Raw genomic sequence first — 20,788 nt, forward strand, 5'->3', positions numbered from 1 at the left:
CAGTATAAGTTACGGATTAAAAATATCAGTTTAAGTGTCATTGCGTATTTGCTATATGCCAATCGATACCCTGGACACCCTTGCAAACGCGATGCTCCATCTCAAATAATTATTCCGGTGAAATACTTAAATAAGTAAAATATGTCAATGCGTCACTTTGCTTTCCACTGCAGTGACACTGGCGTTGTGAAGCACTATCAGATCAAGGAAGTGTGTGAACCACAGAGGATGTACTACGTTGCTGAAAACCACCTCTTTGAAAACATCCCGAGTCTCATCCACTATCACCAGCACAACTCGGCAGGTACCAACACGGTTTAAAGTTCGCCCAGCTTCTTCTTCTTTTAAAATCAAAACCCGGGTGAAAAACGCGAGAGATCAAGATAGTCGCGTTTTGCAAGTACTACCTACCGTCACCAGAATTGACAAAAGCGGCAACACAAAAGATAGGCGCGGGTACAACCATGAAGCAAAGCGACATCGACAGGGCACGGACATCCAACTGTGTCGCGAGAGGAAAGTCACTGCACGAGTGCTTCGCTTCCCGCGTGGCGAGAGGGCACTGACCTTGGGCGAGACGTTGGCCTTGCAGAATCTTTTTACAAACCCAAGTTCGAATTTGCAATTTAAAAAAAACCAAGTAACAGCTTCTCCTGCAAGAGAGGAACTGCGTTAACTTTAAAATGATGACATCCCAACGCACATTTGTGGGAGTAAGGTAGCAGAGGTTTTTTTGTTATTATAAACCAACACAAGTTTATAGCATAACATTTAGAACCCAATTTTTGTGTTGGTTAGAAGTGACCATTGCGGAAACGTATCATGGTATAAACTAACATGAGTTAATGTTTAAGCACCGGTGGCCCGATTCATGGTTTGAGAGGCACAAAGAAAGGCATGGACAAAGACACGGACAGAAAGAGAGCTGGGAGAGAAAGGCTAACAAAAAGTGATAGCAACAGGGACACGTATAAACAAATATAGAGCAAGAAACGGCGAGTGAGAGATAGAGACATATTATACAGAGTATAATGATGATCGGGATAGACGTGGAGAGAGAGCGACTCAGAGACAAGGACACGTGGAGTCTCGAGCAGTCAAGCTCCACGTGACTCCACCTGCAGCTGACTGCGCTTAACGACTCTCCCGACTACAAACGTAAACTGGAGTAATCATAGGGATTACCACGACTTGTGTTTTGTAATCTGGTTCCGGTAACATGATACTCCGCAGTCGTGGCTTTGGCCACCAGGGAGAGGGGAGGGGGCAAGCCACCCCCTGCCTGCCCCACGCGAGTTACGCCGCAGCTCTGCAGCATTGGCGGTCGACCTTGTTGTGCTCACCGCAATAACATGCAATCCCTTCAGGGCTGGTGGCGCGGCTGAAACATTCGGCGTTGACACGGGCCAGGACGGCTTCTTTCTCCTCAGGCCAGAGCAGTGAGTCACGCAAGTATTCGATGGCTCACAGCACCACACACTTCCTCGTAAGTCTGCGCGGCTGATGAGTAGAGCACCGAGCGCTACTTGAATGCCACCTACTGCTGTTACTGCATCGTGTCGTCATATCGGGTTTTCATAAAAACAACATTTCAAGATGCAAAGTGGTTACATGTTGGTCTTACATAAGAGGCTACGGTTGGTTACACGAGCGTGGCAGGGTAATGGAGGAGGACTCTTCTGATCGTTCTTGATATTTGGGGCATTTGCCCACAAAATAGCTCCCGTTATCCACGTGAAGACCTTAGGATACACGCTGGTAAGCGGAATTTGCAATAACTCCTGTCTCACTGAGGCCTTCAAGGGAAAAGCTCCACAAATTATTGTTTAGTATCAACTAAGTAACATTTTTATGACCATCATATGACCTTTATGGAAATGATATTCATATTCACGAGATAGATTTTTACAAAATATTTCATACATTGTCCAATAACTATTTTAAAGTAAATTGAATCTTTAAGAATGTGGTTATGACATTGACACCCGGTGAAGCCAAGTACTGTACCAACGTGTAAAAACGCTCGTGAGCCCAATGGCAAGCAGGATCAGCCAATTACTCGCCATAACTCACGTGAGCGCACCAACCAAAGACGGCGTGGGAATGTGCAACGTGTGGAGATTATGCAACCCGAGTCTTTGAGTGAGTCCGCGATGCCGTGCCTCCAGGGGGGTTAGGCTTGTCCGCCCTGGACGACCCGGGGGAAATGAGCAATCGATCGGACGAAGCCGGCTCCACACGACAAGCTTAAGGCCGGACCGTCCAACCTTCCACTTCCGGAGCACGCGAGGCTGACACGAGCGGCTGCGTGCGAGGCATCAATTGCGCAGCGCCTGGAGATGGGACAGAAACACTCTCCTGAGGACCGGCGTCAGCAGACGCATGCCTCAGCTCCTCGGGTACACCCGACACTTGGTCCCTGGCAGAATAAATGGCTTCAGACGAGAGGGGTGAACAAACCAACTCCGCTTACCAAGCCGAACAACATCAACCAGCCCCCTCCAGGGTTGCAGCAATTTAGGGGATGTGCCCACAGGCACCTGTGGACAATGCAAGCAGGCCCTGTCGCCTGGCGACCAATCGCACAGGGAAACACGAGCCTCCTTCAGCCGCTTGTTAGTCAACTGTTCGGGAGTTGACCCTGGAAGCTTCCCGCGCTTCAGAGAGCTTTGCAAGAGTGAAACTAATGGAATCTGATATTTTTGACACTTTCACGGCCGGCGTGGCCTGCAACTGTACGTCGATGGGAGGATCATATTCCCGTCCATACATCAACAAGAAGGGAGAGTAGCCAGTGGACAAGTGAGGGGCCATCCTGTAGGCGGCAAGAACCGCAGGGACATGCAAGTCCCAATCCAGCTGTGACTCACTGACCAGGTGACTCAACATGGAGGTCAGCGTTTTATTCAGGCGTTCGTGTCCACGGTGGACGCAACGAGAGGGGGGAGGGGGGAGTTTGACTCGGCCGGTCTACAACGACCGGAACCCAAAAAGCATCCACACCCTCCGCCCGCGGGCAATCGCGACAGGGCAATAGCATTCGTGTGATGAGAACCTTTGCAATACGTAACATGGAACAAAAAATCCTGCAGGATTTCAAGCCAGCGTGACAATTGGTCCGAGGGCTGATCCACATGCAGTGCGTATTGGAGCGCTGCGTGGTCGGAGCGCAACTCGAAATGTCTGCCATACAGATAAGGCCGGTATTGCTGCACGAAAACCACAATGGCCAACAATTCCCGGCGCGTAACGCAGTACCACTGCTCGGCCGGAGACAGCACCCTGCTCCCATAAGTGACCACGTGCTCCACGCCGTTGACAATTTTAGATAATACCGCTCCAATACCGGTATTACTGGCGTCCGTATCCAAAACGAACGGTAATAAAAAATCGGGATAACGCAGCGGAGGGGTGTTGACCAGCCCATCGCGAATGCAGCAGAACGCGGCTTCCTCTTCCTCCCCCCAATGCAATTTTTGGCCCTTAGCAGTCAAGGCATGGAGAGGCTTAGCAATGGATGCGAAGCCGGCGACAAATCGGCGATAATATGAAGCAAAGCCAATAAAACTGTGCACCTCACTCGCCGAGGTGGGTGTCGGCCACGTGCGGACACACGCCATCTTCTCCGGGACCGTAGCGATACCCGATTCACTCACTATGTGACCCAAATATTGAACCGATTTTTGGAGGAGGTGACACTTCTGTGGTTTCAATTTCAGGTCGGCTGCATGTATCTTAAGGAAAACAGCCCACAGTCGATCCAAATGTTCATCGAACGTACGACTGAAGACAATAATATCGTCCAAATATATCAGGCACGAATCCCACTGGAGGCCCACTAAAACCAGCCCCATCAGCCTCTGAAACGTGGCCGGCATGGAGTGGAGGCCCATAGGGAGCCGGTTAAACTCAAACAACCCTTGCGGCATACGAAAGGCCATCTTGGGCTTGGAAGCCTCATTGAGCGGCAATTGCCAAAATCCCGATAGCAGTTCAGGGCATCCAGGGAATCGTCACTACGCAGCAAGGGGTATGCATCCGCAACGGAAACCTTATTGAGCTTGCGGAAATCAACACAAAACCGCAAGCTGCCATCGTGCTTCTTGACAAGCATAATCGGGGCGCCCCATGGACTGGTGGATGGTGAAATGATGTCCGAGGCCATCATCTCATCAACCGCCACATGAACGTGTTCCTTCTTAGCCGGGCTCAAGCAGTAAGGATTTTGCCGGGGCAGCATCGCCCGTATCAATATGGTGGATAAAAGGGACGTGCGGCCAATATCAAATTTACCCTTACTAAAAATGTCAGAAAATTCACGCAAGAGAGCATGCAGCTTCCCCTGTTGTCCCATAGATAAATCGCCGCACTCAGAACAAATTATATCAATCTATCCCTCGTCCACATCCCGGGACCCTGCGAGCCTGAGCGCCGACCCCGACACTTCTCACAACGTCCCTCTCTGAACGCGCTGACGAAGCATGTGCCAACACGGTACCCTCCTGGATGACCGTTGTGTCCGGCTCGGCATTATGAACCTGAATGAAAGGTTCTTGGTCCTGGGATACCAATGCCTGGGCTGCTACTAGCAATTAAGTTTATTGGAGGGCCCCAAAACAATACATCGTGTGGTTTTCGCAACTTGAGCGGCATTAACATTTGTGCGCCAGGCGGAATCCGCACTGTTCGGCACGCAATAGCCTGCACCTTCATGTTAGCGGAAGACATACGAGTTGGCGACGGAAGAAATGCAATACGCCGTCCCGACGGCAATTCCAAACAACCCTGATCAATACAAATCTTCAGGGGCATTTTGCCCATAAAATCGATCCTGAGCAAACACGGGACGACTAGGGCCATAGAAATCAAAATGTGGCCTGACAATTTGACATCGGCGATACACAATTCAGCCGTAATCCGTCTGATTATTTACAATGATCCGCCATTGGCGGCAAAACACAGAGCATCCACAGGTTCCAAAACGTGACACCGGGGAGGTAAAATGTTATAGATAAGTTCGGAAATAATGGTGAAAGATGCGCCGGTATCACTCCACTCCCTCAATAAACCCGAGCACGGCCGATGAACCCGCGGCTGCCGCGACCACTCGAATGGCCAGCTCCGACCACTGATCCGGTCGGAGTGGGCACGCGTAACGAACATGTCCCAACTCCCCCTGAACCCGCGCGCGACCCTGACCCAATCCGGACCCCCCGATGGGTGAAGTGAACCCCGGGGCCGAGTGTGGGGTGTGCCGTGACTCGCCTTATCAAGCAGGGAGTCGTAGGAAGGTGGACTCCCCGGTGGCCGCCGTCGAGGAACCTGACAGCCCGACTGGACGTGCCCCGGCAAGCCGCAGTTGTAGCAGACGACCCGGCCACTCCTGGACTGGGATGATGAAGACCTCGCCCGTTACCGGGCGTCCCTCCGCCGATCATCAGCACCCCGATGGATGCCACCCCGCTGGTTCAGTGAGCATGCAGGAGCTGGCTCGGTCTCCATGCAGGCCTCCGACTCTGTGGAGGATGTGGCGCACGCCACTAACACCCTGTCGCGGTGCATGGTCTGCTGCGCCTGGATGCACCTGGCGACTCGGAGTGAAGACACCGCATCGTCCTCAGCGGGAAGCACAGTATGGAGGTCTTTCGAGACTCCCAGCTTCTTCTCGAGGACCAAAGCGTCAAGACCATCATGGTCCATTTTAGGGAACGCGGCCTTCGCTAGCACCAAAATAACGCTACAGTAGGCGAGAGCCGACTCACCCTCCCCTTTACGTCTTTTGGCGAACGTTTGCCGGGTGTTCAGTAGAGGTTCAAAAACAGCCGCCATCTGGTCAAACGCCTGCATGAGGGTGGATCTGTCAGACGGCGGGATGGCGAGGAACGCCGCCAAGGCGTCGTTGTCGAGGGTGGCGGGCAGCGCTTTCAGCACCTCCTTCCATCCCGCCAAGTCGGCATTGGTGAGAAATCTCCACTTAAACGCTACCCAATCGCCCCTGGAAGCAACAAATTATTTAATGAAGGGCAGTCGGCGGCGGAGCGACGGGATGTCCATCGGTGAGGACAGCTCCGCTTCGAGCCTAGTGGGCTCCGCGCTCCACACCAGCGGTAAAATGGCGCAGCCGCGAGCGTGGGCTGCGTCATCGACGTTCCCGCTCATTGTGAAATGGCGGCCGAGTCGCTCCGTCCAGATGACTCCGCCGCTCCCTCCTTCACTGCAGCAGATAGAGGACACAGCTCCGTGAGGATCGAGACGCCATCTGAAGAAGCTCCGCAAGGCGACCGTGCGCATCTCTGACGAGCGCCTCCAACGATGGTGAGGCGCCGCGCGCTCCGATGGCGCTCTGCTCTGCTGGCAGCACCTCCACTCCGTCGTCGGCGGCCGTGGGCAGAATCAGTTCTGCATTGTCTTCGTCGTCTGACGCCTGTGTATGAACTTTGCAATGTGTAGACATGACTTTTTACTGCTAGCTATTTGCTACTTCCGACACCAGTTGTAGCGAGTTAAACTGAGTCGCAGATGTTGTCTTGGGAGCAACACGTTTTGTTGAATTCTTAGCACAACATACTCCAGGCTATTAACACAACACATTCTCGGGTGGTGACCACCCAAGTAACCACGCTACGGCAGAACTAGACATGATTCCACTATCCCGGTCTGGATTAAAAGCTGGGTCCTGGACCGCGTGGCTGGAGGCTTCTTCAAGCTTGACGTGGATCTCCTGCCTCTCCAACAGTAAGAACCCCGAGCCCCTCCCGGGGCCCCCCTTATATCGGGCCAGCCTGGGGCTGGCTCCGCCTCTTGCCCCGCCCACCTTCTCGATCTCTCTCGTCCTTGCCCGAAGGCTCTCGAGAGTTCTTCTCGGACCATGTGACCACCCATTGGCCCCCTCCACCGGTGGCCCCCTTCCAGTATCATCTGGTCACTTGTCCCCAGGTCAGCCAGAGTATCATGCCCCCAACGTAACCCCAGCTGGCTGACACTCTCTTGCTCTCTCAACGGGAGCCCACAATGCACGCTCTGCGTGGTGCCACCGCACTTAACCAGTGCTCACCCAAGCCCCCACTAGGGCTGGTACTACACCCCGTGTCCGTGGTGTACACACAACGGTATACATCCCACCGTGGCCTCGCAAGCCCGGCACCACACAGTGACATTCGCAGTCACTACAAATGTAAGAAATTTGCTTGTAAATGAAAGATCAGAGAGAGCTCGGAAAGGGCCACCACCACATCGAGGAAAGTGAACAACGGTGGCTGTGTTAGTGAATGTAACTCAGAGTGTCGAAAATAACATAGGCAGGTAGGAAGGGAACATCACAGCCAGTTATGACCTAAACTGGTTAATAACATCCTTCCAATGATTGCTCAGTTTGTACCTATCTTCTCAGTTGAAATTATGTCTGTGTTTATATATCTGGATGGCTTCATGAACGAATCTCTGCTGATAGCCAGTGGGTTTGCAGAGTACCTTCGTATTGGCAAAATCAATTTCGCGCGTGCCCACTGCGTTAAAACAATGATCAACCACGTCTGTGGTATTGGTCCTACCTTATTTCAGATCTGCCTCATGTTCACGAAACCGGTTCGAGACATGTCGCTTAGTTTCCTCAATGTAACTGCCGCTGCAGACACAGCTCAGTTTGTAGACACCGGGGTATTGCATGTCAGGGATCACATCCTTCACAGACGGGATCACATCACAAATGTTATGTACTGTTTTGAATCGCACCTGGATCTTGTGTTTGCTCATGATTTTGGAAATCTTTTTGGTGACCCCTGCTATGTATAGCAAGGTGATGGTTTTGATGGGGTCCTCAGATGGTTCTTTCCCAACGGTTGGGGTGATAGCTTTACGGATTGTGTAGTCTGAAACACCCAATTAAATAGATTCACTGTTTAGAGGCTCCCCATTTCAATATTCTGATAAAAATCAAGGAGCACGGTTATACTGACAGCAAAGCGTGGAGACATTCCTGAGTACGGTATCCTTCGAGTTACAAAAATTACCCTGCACTTTACACAATTGTATTATGCATAGCAACATCAATCCTAAAAGAGGATTCAGACAGTAAGACTTTCCTGGGTAAAAAGTATATTAATAATATTAACATCAGTCACTCAGTCATGATTGGTTATACGGGTATCCCCAGATTTACGAAAGGGATACGTTTTTTAAAAATCGCACGTTAAACTAAATTTCGTGAATCCCAATGGCTTTACCCATAAAATTAATACAAAAAATGATGGACGTGCTTCGAACAGTCATTCCAACTCTTTTCCTCACCTAAAACATAATACACCTACACCACCCTTCACCATATACAAATTATAATAAAGAACATAAGTATTAAAACGATTGAATAATAACTAATTTAAAAAAGTCACCTTTTCAGGGAACTCGCCAAAAGATCTGATCCATGTTGGAATGACTGGCAAGGCGATGTGGAGGCGTTACTGTTGCACTGCAGGGACACCGTGACGCTGTTGTGGATTGATGACGACGCAGCCTCCCGGGTGGCTTCTTGTTTGATGATCTCGTGGCGTGTACCGAGTGAAATATCGTTCACGTGGAATTTGAGTTTTGGTAATCGAAAATTGTCCATAGTTTGGTAATTGCTTTCCCGCGAAATTTTGTAAACCGAACGTTCGTGAATCAAGAGATACCTGTTTGTGAACTTTAATTAAGGGTAATGTGCCACTTACTGATGCGAAGGTGAGAAGGTGCGAATTCAGTGGAGCAGAGTCAGTGGAGGAAACACGAAAAAGACGAAGGCAAATTAAAAGATGTTGTTAAAGGGCAGATCAATTGGAGTGGAACCCTGTTACCAGTTTGTGTTTGTCGGTGCAGAGCCTCATTTGCAAGAGTGACCCGGGTCACCAACATGAGAAAAGCAAGAACATTAACAAGTACAACGATGAAGCTAATTGAATTAAGTGCAGTGTAATCACAGACATCAGAGTGGAGCTCATCTCCTGTCCACAGCCCAGAGCCGGCGGTGGAAACCCCAGCTGCCTCTATTTTAAAGCTTTCGTGACTGCAGGAATTATTCTTTGGTTCTTTCGGTTAAGTCACGTATAAAGATAAAATAATAAATTAAATAATAGCATACTACGACGTTTCGATTGCAACACAAGCAATCATCATCAGGGATAAAAGAAATAGCAACAAAAATCTAACCAGAAAACTATAGACAGACACACAAGCAGACAGACATCACAAAGACACTCAGAGAGAGAACACGTATCGGCAGAAAGAGAGAGGTCGTTTCTGTGACGAGGCCTTAAATATAGAGAGGGGGCGGGGGCGGAGAGAGGGAGGGGGCAGAGAAAAAATGAGCATGTCAATGAGTGGACGACGACGTGGTACGGTAAGCAAGACGACGACGTGGTACGGTACGTGTGTCTTTCTCCTAATTTTCAAAGGGTGACCACTGCTGACTTACCCACAAAATGGCACCCACTCCGTCTTCCCCCATAGGGGCAGGACAATGGGAGTTGGACCTTGTGACGGGGTTTTGTGTTTCTTGGTGGGCAGGTCAATGGGAGATCGATCCGAGTGAGCTGAGCCTCCTGCAGGAGCTGGGGAGCGGGCAGTTTGGCGTGGTGCGTCTGGGCGTGTGGAAGCGCGTACGAGGCAACGTGGCCATCAAGATGCTGCACGAGGCCACCATGTCCGAAGACGACTTCATTGAGGAGGCAAAGACCATGATGTGAGAGCGACAGGACTCGTCCCATGTTCACCCTTTCACAGCCAATGCATTAATCTCGACATGACCGTGCAGCCAACCACTGTTTTTAATGACAGTAATTCTGTAAGGTTTTTTTGGTAAATGCAACTTGTCAGTGCCTACCTTATTACAGATCAATTCAGACGTTATTGGTGACCCCATGCTCTTATGAATATTAACGTGAATCCTACAAAATCCCATCACAACGGAGAAACAAAAACAAATGGACAAAAAATATTTTGCCCGTATTGAAACGGCTTCATGACGTATGGACCTGAAAACTCAATTTCGCTGTACAAGAATACGGGTAAACCGTATGGGTTGACAGGTATGTAAATATGAATTAACTAGCCTTTTGCCCTTCCAAGGACGGGTGTATTGCAGTAAATTTGAAACTTGCAAGTGAAAAGCAGACCGTGACGTGATATTCATTGGATTAATGCATGTGCAATTTGTAAGGGCGCGGTGACACAGACCTATTTCATTTTAAGGTTATAATCCCCTGTTCATTATGACGTCTTTTTTTACTTTGATGTCTCAATAGTGTTATGGAGATCGCATGACGTGAGGGTTCTGCTTTTGTAGTGAGGGTTGTAAGTTGACGCCGAGGAGGGGGGAGGAGGCGCCTCGCCCCCGCATGTGGAGTGACGTTAATGGAGGGGGGGGGGTATCTATTTGGAGGACGTCACCTGTTCATGATTATTAATGACGGGGGCTGTTGGATGTGGAGTGACGTCACGAGCGTTAAGGACATTCCTGGGTGATTATATGAATTAATGGGACAGATCCTGGTCATTCGTATGCAATATTTTTATTTTCTCGACATTGCCACAAAGTGGCAGTAGTGACAGCCTTAGTGTGCGGCCTACCAACGAAACCATTATACTGGTAGGAACCACCTGGTTCCACCAGCCCACAGGGGATTATTGTGTCCGTCCGTCCGTCGTGCATCCAAAAATGGGAGGGGTGGGGCTGGGTGGAGAGGGGAGGGTGGGGAAGGGTTGGGTGGGGAGGGGCTGGGAGGGGAGGGTGGGGAGGGGCTGGGTGGGGAGGATGGGGCTGGGTGGGGGGTGGGAGGGGTGGGGCTGGGTGGGGAGGGGCTGGTCACCCCGTGGTGCCCTTATAAAACTTAACGTTTAACCTACTCACACCGGCTTGTGCCCGCCCTCACAGTCGGCCATATTTTCGGAATACACCACGCCGCCGTTGACCCTGGCCATTGACCGAGCAACCCAACTTTCCTACCAGCTCCCTCCGCAGGAATGTGTTTATTAACTCAAGTGAACGAAAATTCAGCTTCGTGTATTTTTTATTTTAGCAGGTAAGACTCACTCCACTGAGCTATGTAGCTCTTTGCCAGAAGCGACCTGCCCACAAATGATAGCTTACCGAAGTGGCTTATCATGTGGGAATTTATGGGAGCAGCCAAATGCTCTTAACCAGTGGTTCTTAACCTGGGGTGCACGCACGCACCCGCTGTGGGTGCGAGATGCCCATTCTGGGGGTGCGAGACATGCAAGATTTTTTTAGAAGATAAATAATCGAAAACGCAAATTAAACACGGGCACGTAACTACAACTACATTGTTTTTTTTTTTATCAAATGTATGTATTTATTAACGTTTAAAATTGTTTAACGATAGAACCAAAGTGGTGCAAGGCTGCAGTAAAGGTTAATAGCCGCTTGAGTTCGAGAGATTATCCACACCCCGACGCCGGCTCGGCTCGAGCGATCGTTGGCCCCCCGCCGCGGTGATGCGCGACGCGGCCCTCCTCGTCTCTGTGCCGCCAGGAGGCTGTGGCACCCCAAGCTCGTGCACTTCTACGGGGTGAGCTGCCGCAAGAGGCCCTTCCTGCTCGTCACCGAGTACATGGAGGCCGGCAACCTGGAGAGCTTCGTGCGGGAGCGGCGCGGTGCCAACTCGGCCTCGCAGCTCCTGCAGATGTGCGCGGATGTGTGCGAGGCCATGGCCTACCTGGAGAGGGAGAGCTTCCTGCACAGGGACCTGGTCGGTTCTGCCCCCCTTCCCCTCCCCCCCACGGCATCAATAGCTCTCGCAGCTATTGTTACTTTTATTGGGATTATTACAGGACGACTCCAGTCATCCGCCAACTCTCCAACACCGTTTTTGTCGTTGTTGCAGATAAGAGGAGTTGTGTCGAAAATGCATCCTGTTATTCGCAGGAGTATCCACAAATACCCCATGCATAAGAGGAGTAACATCGCAGATAACCCAACGGATAATATGATCTGTGGTATTGTGCTCTCATATCAATGCGGAAGAGAGGAGTTCTGGAGTGATTTTCCGATGGATAGCCTGTCCCTGCCATAGGAATGTGGATTTTCTCCAACTAGCGTGACATTTTTGTTGTTGATAATGTGTACTGTTTCAAGTAAACTAGCCTTATTTGATATTACAATTAATACTTGAGATATCTATCCAAAAACATGTATTTAATTCACGGTGACATGATCGCTTGTGAGAGCAGCACACTGGGTGCTGGTGCTTAAGCCAAAAAATCAAATCTTAAAATGACCTGCACTCAGCCGTCGCGATGGTCGGCTGCACTTTACTTAACCAGGTGAGCACTTTGCAAGAGTGAACCTGGGTCACCAAAAGGACAAAAACGTGGAAATAAGTACAACAGTGATCCAAATAGAAAACAATCAAATCGACATTTGAGCAAGGAAAACTGCCTTATGGAATAAATACAAAATAATACACAAACATAAGCGATATTAAATACAAATGCATTCTCCAGTATAAAAATGTGGCTCAGATAAATTACCTTTAAACAAAAGTCACCTAGAAGGGAAATAATAAAATAATAAAAATAAAACATAATAAAATAATTCTCACGACGTTTCGGCCACAACGCAAGCAGCCATCCTCAGGTGAAGAACAGGTCTGTCGAAATTTTATTATTTCCCTTCTACGTGACTTTACCGAAAGAACCAAGAAGATGAATCCCTGCAGTCACGAAAGCTTTAAATCGAAATAGTAAATTGATTTACTGGAACGTCAAAATACATTTAGGGTGATAATATGTCAAAATACACTTCCACAAGTAACATACAGTAAGGAACTTCCTCTACTTACGAACGAGTTAGGTTAGAGAGATCTGTTCGTAAATCGATTTGTTCGTAAGTACAACTTTACTTTTATTGATTCCAAACATGGTGTACGGCGTGTACACTAAACACTGGGAATGGCTTTAAAAGTTGTACAATCTCCTATAGATGCCATTAGTTCTTTACGTTCTGCAGATGTAAATGCCACCACCGCCATCTATTGCGCGACGGTTGAACTTACGACTCTCGGTCCGTACAGGTAACTGGACATACGGACAGGTTTGTTCCTATTTCTAAAAGTTCGTAAGTCGAATGTTCGTACGTAGAGGCGTCCCTCCCTGTATGTGGCAAAGTCACCTCGATGAGCATCGTATCCACCGTGTCCACGGTGTCTCTCACACGCACGAGCGAGCTTCAAGGGCTCTCGTGTATCAACTCCAAGCTCGTGGACTTCCGTGTGCTGCTGCCGTATGTCCCAGGCCGCTCGGAACTGCCTGGTGAACGCACAGGGGACGGTGAAAGTGTCCGACTTCGGCATGAGCAGGTGAGGCGTGATAGACAATTGGAACAAAAAAATGCAAAGACAGAGACCCCCCCGTATAGCTTTAACAACGATTGGGACAAGTGCTGTTAGCGAGCAGTATGAATTGCGGCAAGGCATACACAGGGTTGGATGGCCAGTTCCATGCCCAGCCACCTTTGTCTCCCCAGTTCTGATGTTTACACACTGCACCAGATACTTATTTGAGGCTAAGTCGACCTAGGAGAGGCCTAGGGCCGGCTCAAATAATTATTATAGTCACTGATGTTGGGGGTGTGAATGAATCGAACTCGGGTTGCCGGATTCGCAGTGCGTTGAGCTAACTGCTGCCCACCTCTACAGTGCATCTGTAATCCAGTGCAAAAAACCTGAAGCAATACATTTCAAAGACAATGCGTACATTATCAGAAAGTGTTTGTTTGCATATTTTGCCACAAGTATGTGTGGTTAATGCAGACTTTATGCCTTGCAAAATGCATTTATGTGCTGTTTGAACATCTTAACACCTGTTTTATTGCCAGAAAGGGTAAAACCTATTGTTATTTTCATCATACTGCCAAAAAGGTCTCATAGATATAACTGCCCGACCCTAGCTATAAGTGTTCTAATACTTGCATTGTCTTTGTACTGTTCGCTTTTTGGCGTTCTCTGGTCTGACACTCGGCCATAAAGAAGGATGTCTCTGGTGTAGGCCAATCAATTAAAAAAACAACGCATACATAAAATCAGTGTTTGTTTGCATGTTTTTCCACAAGTACGTGGATGGTTAATGTGAACTTGATGTCTTGAAAAAGGTATTCATTTGGTGTTTGAACATCTTAACACCTCCTGTTTTATTGCCAGAAAGGGTAAAATATATTCTTATTCGTCATTAATAAACATCTTTAATACACTCGCAAAACCCGTCCATCCAGTTCACCATGGAATTTGACAGAACTCTCCCATTTCTGGATATTCTGCTCGGGCGCGGCCGAAATGGTAAAATAACATCATGTTTCCTGAAAGAAAAAGCACACTGACGTCAATCTGAATGCAGTCACATCATAATATAAATATCCTCATGATAAGCCACTTTGCTGAGCTATCATTTGTGGCCAGGTCGCTTGTGAGAAAGGGCTATACTGTATAGATCAGTGGAGTGGGTCTTACCTGGTAAAATAAAATAAAAATGTTTGATGGATTTTTATAATAGTTTGTGACGTAGCAGTAGCGAGTGGTGTGGTGCACAGTGGGATGTTGCCACGCAGCAGTGGGATGGGGTGTGGCGTGAGCGGTGTCTCGGGGCGCGTGGCACAACGCCGCTGCTGCTGTTGACTGCCGGTCGAGTTGCCCTCGAAAGAGAGCTTTTTAGCTCAATGGGCTTTACTCGTGGGGGGGGGGGGGGTACACTTCTGAGCTTCTGAAACTTGTGAACGTGCGGCTGTGATTGTGCGGCAGGTACGTGCTGGACGATCAATACACCAGTTCCTCTGGCACCAAGTTCCCCGTGCGCTGGTCACCTCCCGAGGTCTTCCTCAACAACAAGTTCAGCAGCAAGTCGGACGTGTGGGCCTTCGGTAAACGGTCCACTTGACGCCACCGGAAACTACATAGATGACGGTGAAGGAGCTGACATCCTCAGCAACGAATGGGACTCCCTACTGTTCATGGTTATAGTGAGTCCAACTGAGTCGCAGACGTTGTCTTGGGAGCAACACGTTTTATTTAACTCTTAGCACAAGATACTCCAGGCTATTGACACAACATACTTTCGGGTGGTGACCACCCAACTAACCACGCTACGGCGGAACTAGACACAGTTCCACTATCCCGGTCCGGACCACAAGCTGCGTCCCGGACCGCGTGGCTGGAGGCTTCTTCAAGCTTGACGTGGATCTCCTACCTCTTCAACAGTAGGAACCCCGAGCCCCTCACAGGGCCCCCCTTATATCGGGCTGGGCTGGGGCTGGCTCCGCCTCTTGCCCCGCCCACCTTCTCGATCTCTTTCGCCCTTGCCCGAAGGCTCTCGAGAGTTCTTCTCGGACCATGTGACCACCCATTGGCCCCCTCCACCGGTGGCCCCCCTCCAGTATCATCTGTTCACTTGTCCCCAGGTCAGCCAGAGTATCATGCCCCCAACGTAACCCCAGCTGGCTGACACTCTCTTGCTCTCTCAACGGGAGCCCGCAATGCACGCTGTGCGTGGTGCCACCGCACTTAACCAGTGCTCACCCAAGCCCCCACTAGGGCTGGTACTACACCCCATGTTCGGGGTGTACACACAACAGTAGACATCCTGCCGTGGCCTCGCAAGCCCGGCACCACACAGTGACATTCCCAGTCACTACATGATTATTACGCTTGTTCACCCAGGAAGTTTTCACTGATTCTCAACACTCTTTTTTAAGGAGGGTCCTGTTAGGTTTCGATCATAGGGGGTGACGGTACCTGTTTGTTTGCCAATTAAAACATTGGTGAATAATTTTTGTTTGTTTGTCAACTTTGGATCATGAGGCGAGCACACTGTAGCCTATTATTTGAATGACATCATGAGATCTTTAAGGTCCACTCTGAAGTTGATGGCGAGTAGTATTCATGATTCATACACCCGCAGTATTTACAAGGGTGGCCTGCTGGATTCGAACTGCAAACCTCTGCAACAAGTGGTCAACGTGCTATGGCTGAGCCATGTCAATAAATATAAGCAGGCCTTCCTAAATGTAAAATAATACAAGATAAGTATGCTTATGAGTGGCCTTTGTGAATGTTGTAATGCAGTACAATATATGAAAGGGCTTTGATAACCTCTCGGTTGGTTTGTGACTTTAAGCAAGACATGGAAGATATGCCGACCACTCAAGTACTTGTGTAATGGAACTCAAACGTGTGTTAGATGATAGATTACACATCAGTGGTTTGAGGTAAGGACTGGCTGCCAGTGGTTAGGGGTGGAGCATTTGGCGCTTAATCACAAGTGTCAGCGGAACTGCATTTTGGTAGCTACAACATTGCACATATGTTGTGCCTACAAGCATCCAGACATCGTGAAGCACGTTGTAACGTGTTATTTTGTTACACAGTTGCTAAGCACAGGCCCAAAATGTCAAGCAGCCAGGAACAAAGAGGACTATCAAAGTAAGAATCAACACGTGTCTTGAATGGAGCGAGATTATATGGAACGGCTTGGGAAATCAGACAATGGGAGGGAATTCCAAAGTGGAGCAGTGCGTGGCAAGAAGCATGAAGAGAATGTTGCAACCGGCAATGTGGTGAGCAAGTAGGTGATTGGGTGTGTACTTGTGACCTACAGTGTCGTGAGTGAACACAGTACGGATGTAACAAACAGTCAGTCTGGTTGACCAAGTTCTCAACATGGGTGGAGGAATCAGTGTGAAGTTCACGGGAGCAGTGACCATGGTAGTAGCAATAGCAGAGTGACAAGGTGGCGACCGACTGCTGTCCTGTGCTCCCGACTGTCGCAGGGATACTCATGTGGGAGGTGTTCTCGGAGGGGATGCTTCCGTACGATCCGTGGAGCAACAGTAACGTTGTGGAGCAGGTGCAGGCCGGGTACCGTCTCTACCGGCCCGAGCGTGCAACCCAGCCTGTGCACCTTATCATGCACAGCTGCTGGCACGAGGTATGCAATGCCGCACTCGCTCGCCACGTTGTATCATCACCGCGATGTGCGGTCCTGGCTATTGGCCTTGCCCATGACCGCCACCTTTGCGTTTCCACGAAAATGAGATTCTATCTGGTCGAAAAGCATTACTCTGAACCTCCCGCTGTATTGACTCTGCAACACCAAAGAAATAATTATCTTCGTTGTGGAGAATATAAGTAACATAATAAATAAGCAGACAATGTCTTGTTCACATATCTGTCCCTCCACAAAAAAAGTATTTCATTACAAATCCAATCAGCCACGCAGCCTCCTGGCAATGTGTAATCACGCTAGCGCAACTATTTAACAAACTATATATATATTTAAAACTAGATATGAAGCTTTCGTGACTGCAGGAATTTCTCTTTGGTTCTTTCGGTAAAGTCACGTAGAAAATAAAATAAAATAATAATAGAATACGACGTTTCAGTTTCAACACAAGCAACCATCGTCAGGTAAGATTGAATGATAAAACACAGACACGGGAACAGCATAGGCACCCTGGACACCCTTATACACCAGATATGTTTAATCTAAAATAATTTTCCAGGTGATACATATTTCTTCAATGTTTGTATTCAACATTCTCCCTCACATCATAAATTGACGGTACAGATTCAACATTCTGACGTTCCGGGCGGTGGCTCCATGTGGCATGGCGGTGTCAAGCCGCTGTCCCACCACACCCGGCTCCTCAGAGCAGGCGGGGTAGAGAGGCTTTCTCTGGGGGAGAGGGGATGGGGGTGGGGGGGAGTTGGCCGGTCATTGCCGTTCTGGGTTGAGGTGGTGAAGACTGCGCTACCGTTTGGAAATAAACCCCATGCTCGTGTTGTATTCTTCTTCCTTGTTTCTGAGATTATAGCGCAGATGCTCCATGACCGAGATTGGGCTTAATGAATTTAGCTGTTGAGTAAGGGAGGGGGTTTCGTGATTATTCGACGTACTAAATATGGTGTCCTAGCTGCTATATTGAAAGTCTTTAAAACGTTCTGTTCTCGGGTCAGCCTCACGGGGTAGTTTCTATACTGATATTGACAGATGTATTGTTTATTTTATTGAAAACTCCCATTATATGTTCATATAATTCAGCAATAGTCAGACATGACAAGAAAGCATGTTCGTAATCTTGTATTCTTCCCCGGAGTCACCTCAGGCAGTCCAGAGATAAGGCTGTACCAAATTTCGCCCTCTTCTGGTTGGTCATGTAGGCCCTGTGTAGGAATTTTAATTGGATATATCTGGTCCCTTGGGAAGTGGATTTCCAAATCTGGGTCTATGTCTGGTTGGGGACTGGTCGATTCACTATTTGCTTGCACAGTGCTCGGGTCTGAGATCGTCCACGTTTCGCCCTGAGAGTAGAAGCTGGTATGCCTTAGATAGTTTGTATCTCTCTTTATCCAACTGGAGCCATTTTATTATTGCAGGTGGAGGTGCAATCAGATCTTTTCCTCTAGCTATGATGATTATGTCCCGAATCTGGAGATACCATATAACTGAACGTTTTGGAGATTGTGCCTGGATCGAATGGATTAGAATTTGTCAATGTGGCCACTTTCTGCCAGGAGGTCTCCTACTCTATGAAATTGGGAATTATTTCTGATTTGTTTATATTTAGCTTATATCCCACCACCTCTCCATATTTATTCATTTCGTTTAAGAGGATGGGAATTGAGGTTTCTGGATCGGTGATGGTTAGTAGAATGTCATCTGCATAGAAATGTATATGTTTTTATCGGTCTCTTTAGGAATAGCTCTTTGATCTCTGTTTTTTCGGCCAAGGGGCTGTGTGGCTCGTGTGAACCGGTGGGGGGGGGGGGTAAGGGGCAGCCCTGCCACTTCCCATGCGTGAGAGTGCGAACTTTCCTGATACAATTCTATTGGTGGAGACCGTTGCTCAGGGGGCCAAGTACAACAGCTGGCACTGCTTGACAAATTGGGTCGGTATCCATAATTCTTCAATGGTGCTGAAGAGGAACCTCCATTCTACCGTGTCGAATGCCTTTTCGCCGTCAAGGGTAATAGCGTAGGATCTTTTTCTGAATTTTGTGACGCTAACAGCATCGACCAAGGTCCTCATATTATCTGCGGAGTCCTTACCCCTGATAAAACCCATCTGGGTTTCCCCAATGATGCTTCACAGAGCCTTCTCCAGTCTTTTTGCAAGCACCTTCGCATATATTTTATAATTTGCATTGAGCAGGGAGATTGGCCTATAACCAACTATATTCTCCTGAGCTGCTCCTGGTTTGTGGACCACCATAATCCTTGCTTTCCTCAGAGTCCGGCAGCTTTCCATGCAGTTCTGCCTCGTTCAGGGTGTTTAGTAGGTGGGACACAATGGGGGTCTCAATATTCTTGTATAATTCCATAGTTATGCCATCAGGTCCTGGCGCTTTGCCAGGTTCAAGCTCATTGAGAGCTTCCATGAGTACTTGAAGAGTGATGAGTCTTTCTAATTCTGGCTTCAGTGTGGGAGGGAGATGGGGAGTCCTACTTTCTATAGTTATGATTCTATGGTTTGTGATGTAGGCTGTTCATAAGTGTACAATAGTATTCCCTGAAAGTTTCATTTGATGGTAAGGCTTTAGTGCTCAGGATGTTAGTCCTGGTTTGGATGGTGTGTATATAAACAGTCGGGAAGGTCTGGTCGTGAGATATCTATTCTAGCTCCTTTCTTGCTTGACAGATCTCACCCATCCCCTTATCTTGGGATTTCTTAAAAACTGCTTTTTGTGTTTAGTTTGTTGTCCTTCCCTCGCACCTCCGATTGGAATGGATGGCTACATACTGTGCAAAAGAAGTTCAACATACATACATAGTCGTAGTGGAGCTGCCTGAGCCTATTCTCTATCCCCTGCATCCTCTGTCCCCTTTCTTTCCTGAGCCACGCGCCCCTTGCTATAAAGAACCCCTCTGAAGTAGGCTTTCAGGGCGGTCCCACACCACCAACGGCAATGTGGGAGGAGACGCACTTAGGTGAATTTACACGAATGATCCTATTTCATCTGATATTTATTCAACCGTTTCTTTATCCCAAAGCATGGTTCCGTCTAGGGCCCACATCCAGCGTCTCAGCTCATCCAAGTCCAATAGCGGTTATGTAAGGACTGGGGCATGATCAAAGAGTTCGAAGTCCAGCATTTCACTTTCGTGACTGAGGAGAGGAGGGTGTTTGGCAACAGAAAGTAATCTATTCTTGATAACGTTGCTTGTGCCCTAGATACGTGGGTGTCATCTCTCTCCCTGATTCCAGGTTAAATATTTTAATTACAAATAAATCTGTCATTTCTAAATGAAATTGGATGTTTGTTTTTATATTTCAGAGACCTGAAGAACGCCCTTCGTTTCAAAGTCTTCTGGAGTCCATTCAGCACCAGCTTAAGTGATAAGGGGTTGTGATTTATGGCATACAGCAGTTTTTACTTGCAAGAGTTAAAACATTAAACACAGTGTATGTATTGTATTCATGGTGACATCAATCACTATAGCCATGATGATGTCACGATTTTGTTAATTATTGTATTCAATCGGCCTGTAAATTACTTACAAGGAATTAACACAGGAGTTAGCGAGTGCCAATTGGAATTAGAATATCGAACTCGATGCGAGCTCATATAGAGGGTCACCTATGCTGACCGTACAGAGAAAAGGAATCAATACACTTACCATTGTGTCTATACGAAGCATTGCATCGCGTTCCATGTGTGGTACGTCTAACCTTTTTTTTTATTGTAAATATTCTTGAATATCGCTGCTCTGTAAAAGTTACAATATATTTAATAAAATAATTCTCAAAAACATG

General features: G+C 48.2%; 1 protein-coding gene across 2 annotated transcripts in view; it reads left to right on the plus strand.

Moving 5' to 3' along the window:
* The window catches only part of LOC144723933 (tyrosine-protein kinase Tec-like), a 70,270-nt gene extending 49,482 nt beyond the window's left edge, over window positions 1-20,788 (plus strand). For both annotated transcript variants that reach the window (XM_078602709.1, XM_078602710.1), the window contains 8 exons: window positions 174-304; window positions 1,368-1,439; window positions 9,538-9,712; window positions 11,522-11,738; window positions 13,282-13,346; window positions 14,781-14,899; window positions 16,805-16,962; window positions 20,310-20,788. In XM_078602709.1, coding sequence (XP_078458835.1) covers window positions 174-304; window positions 1,368-1,439; window positions 9,538-9,712; window positions 11,522-11,738; window positions 13,282-13,346; window positions 14,781-14,899; window positions 16,805-16,962; window positions 20,310-20,372 — 1,000 coding nt within the window. In that variant the 3' untranslated portion in view covers window positions 20,373-20,788. The remainder of the gene's footprint in view (window positions 1-173; window positions 305-1,367; window positions 1,440-9,537; window positions 9,713-11,521; window positions 11,739-13,281; window positions 13,347-14,780; window positions 14,900-16,804; window positions 16,963-20,309) is intronic.

Source organism: Lampetra planeri, chromosome 19, assembly GCF_965212315.1.
Source record: "Lampetra planeri chromosome 19, kcLamPlan1.2.h2, whole genome shotgun sequence".
Lineage (NCBI taxonomy): Eukaryota > Metazoa > Chordata > Hyperoartia > Petromyzontiformes > Petromyzontidae > Lampetra > Lampetra planeri.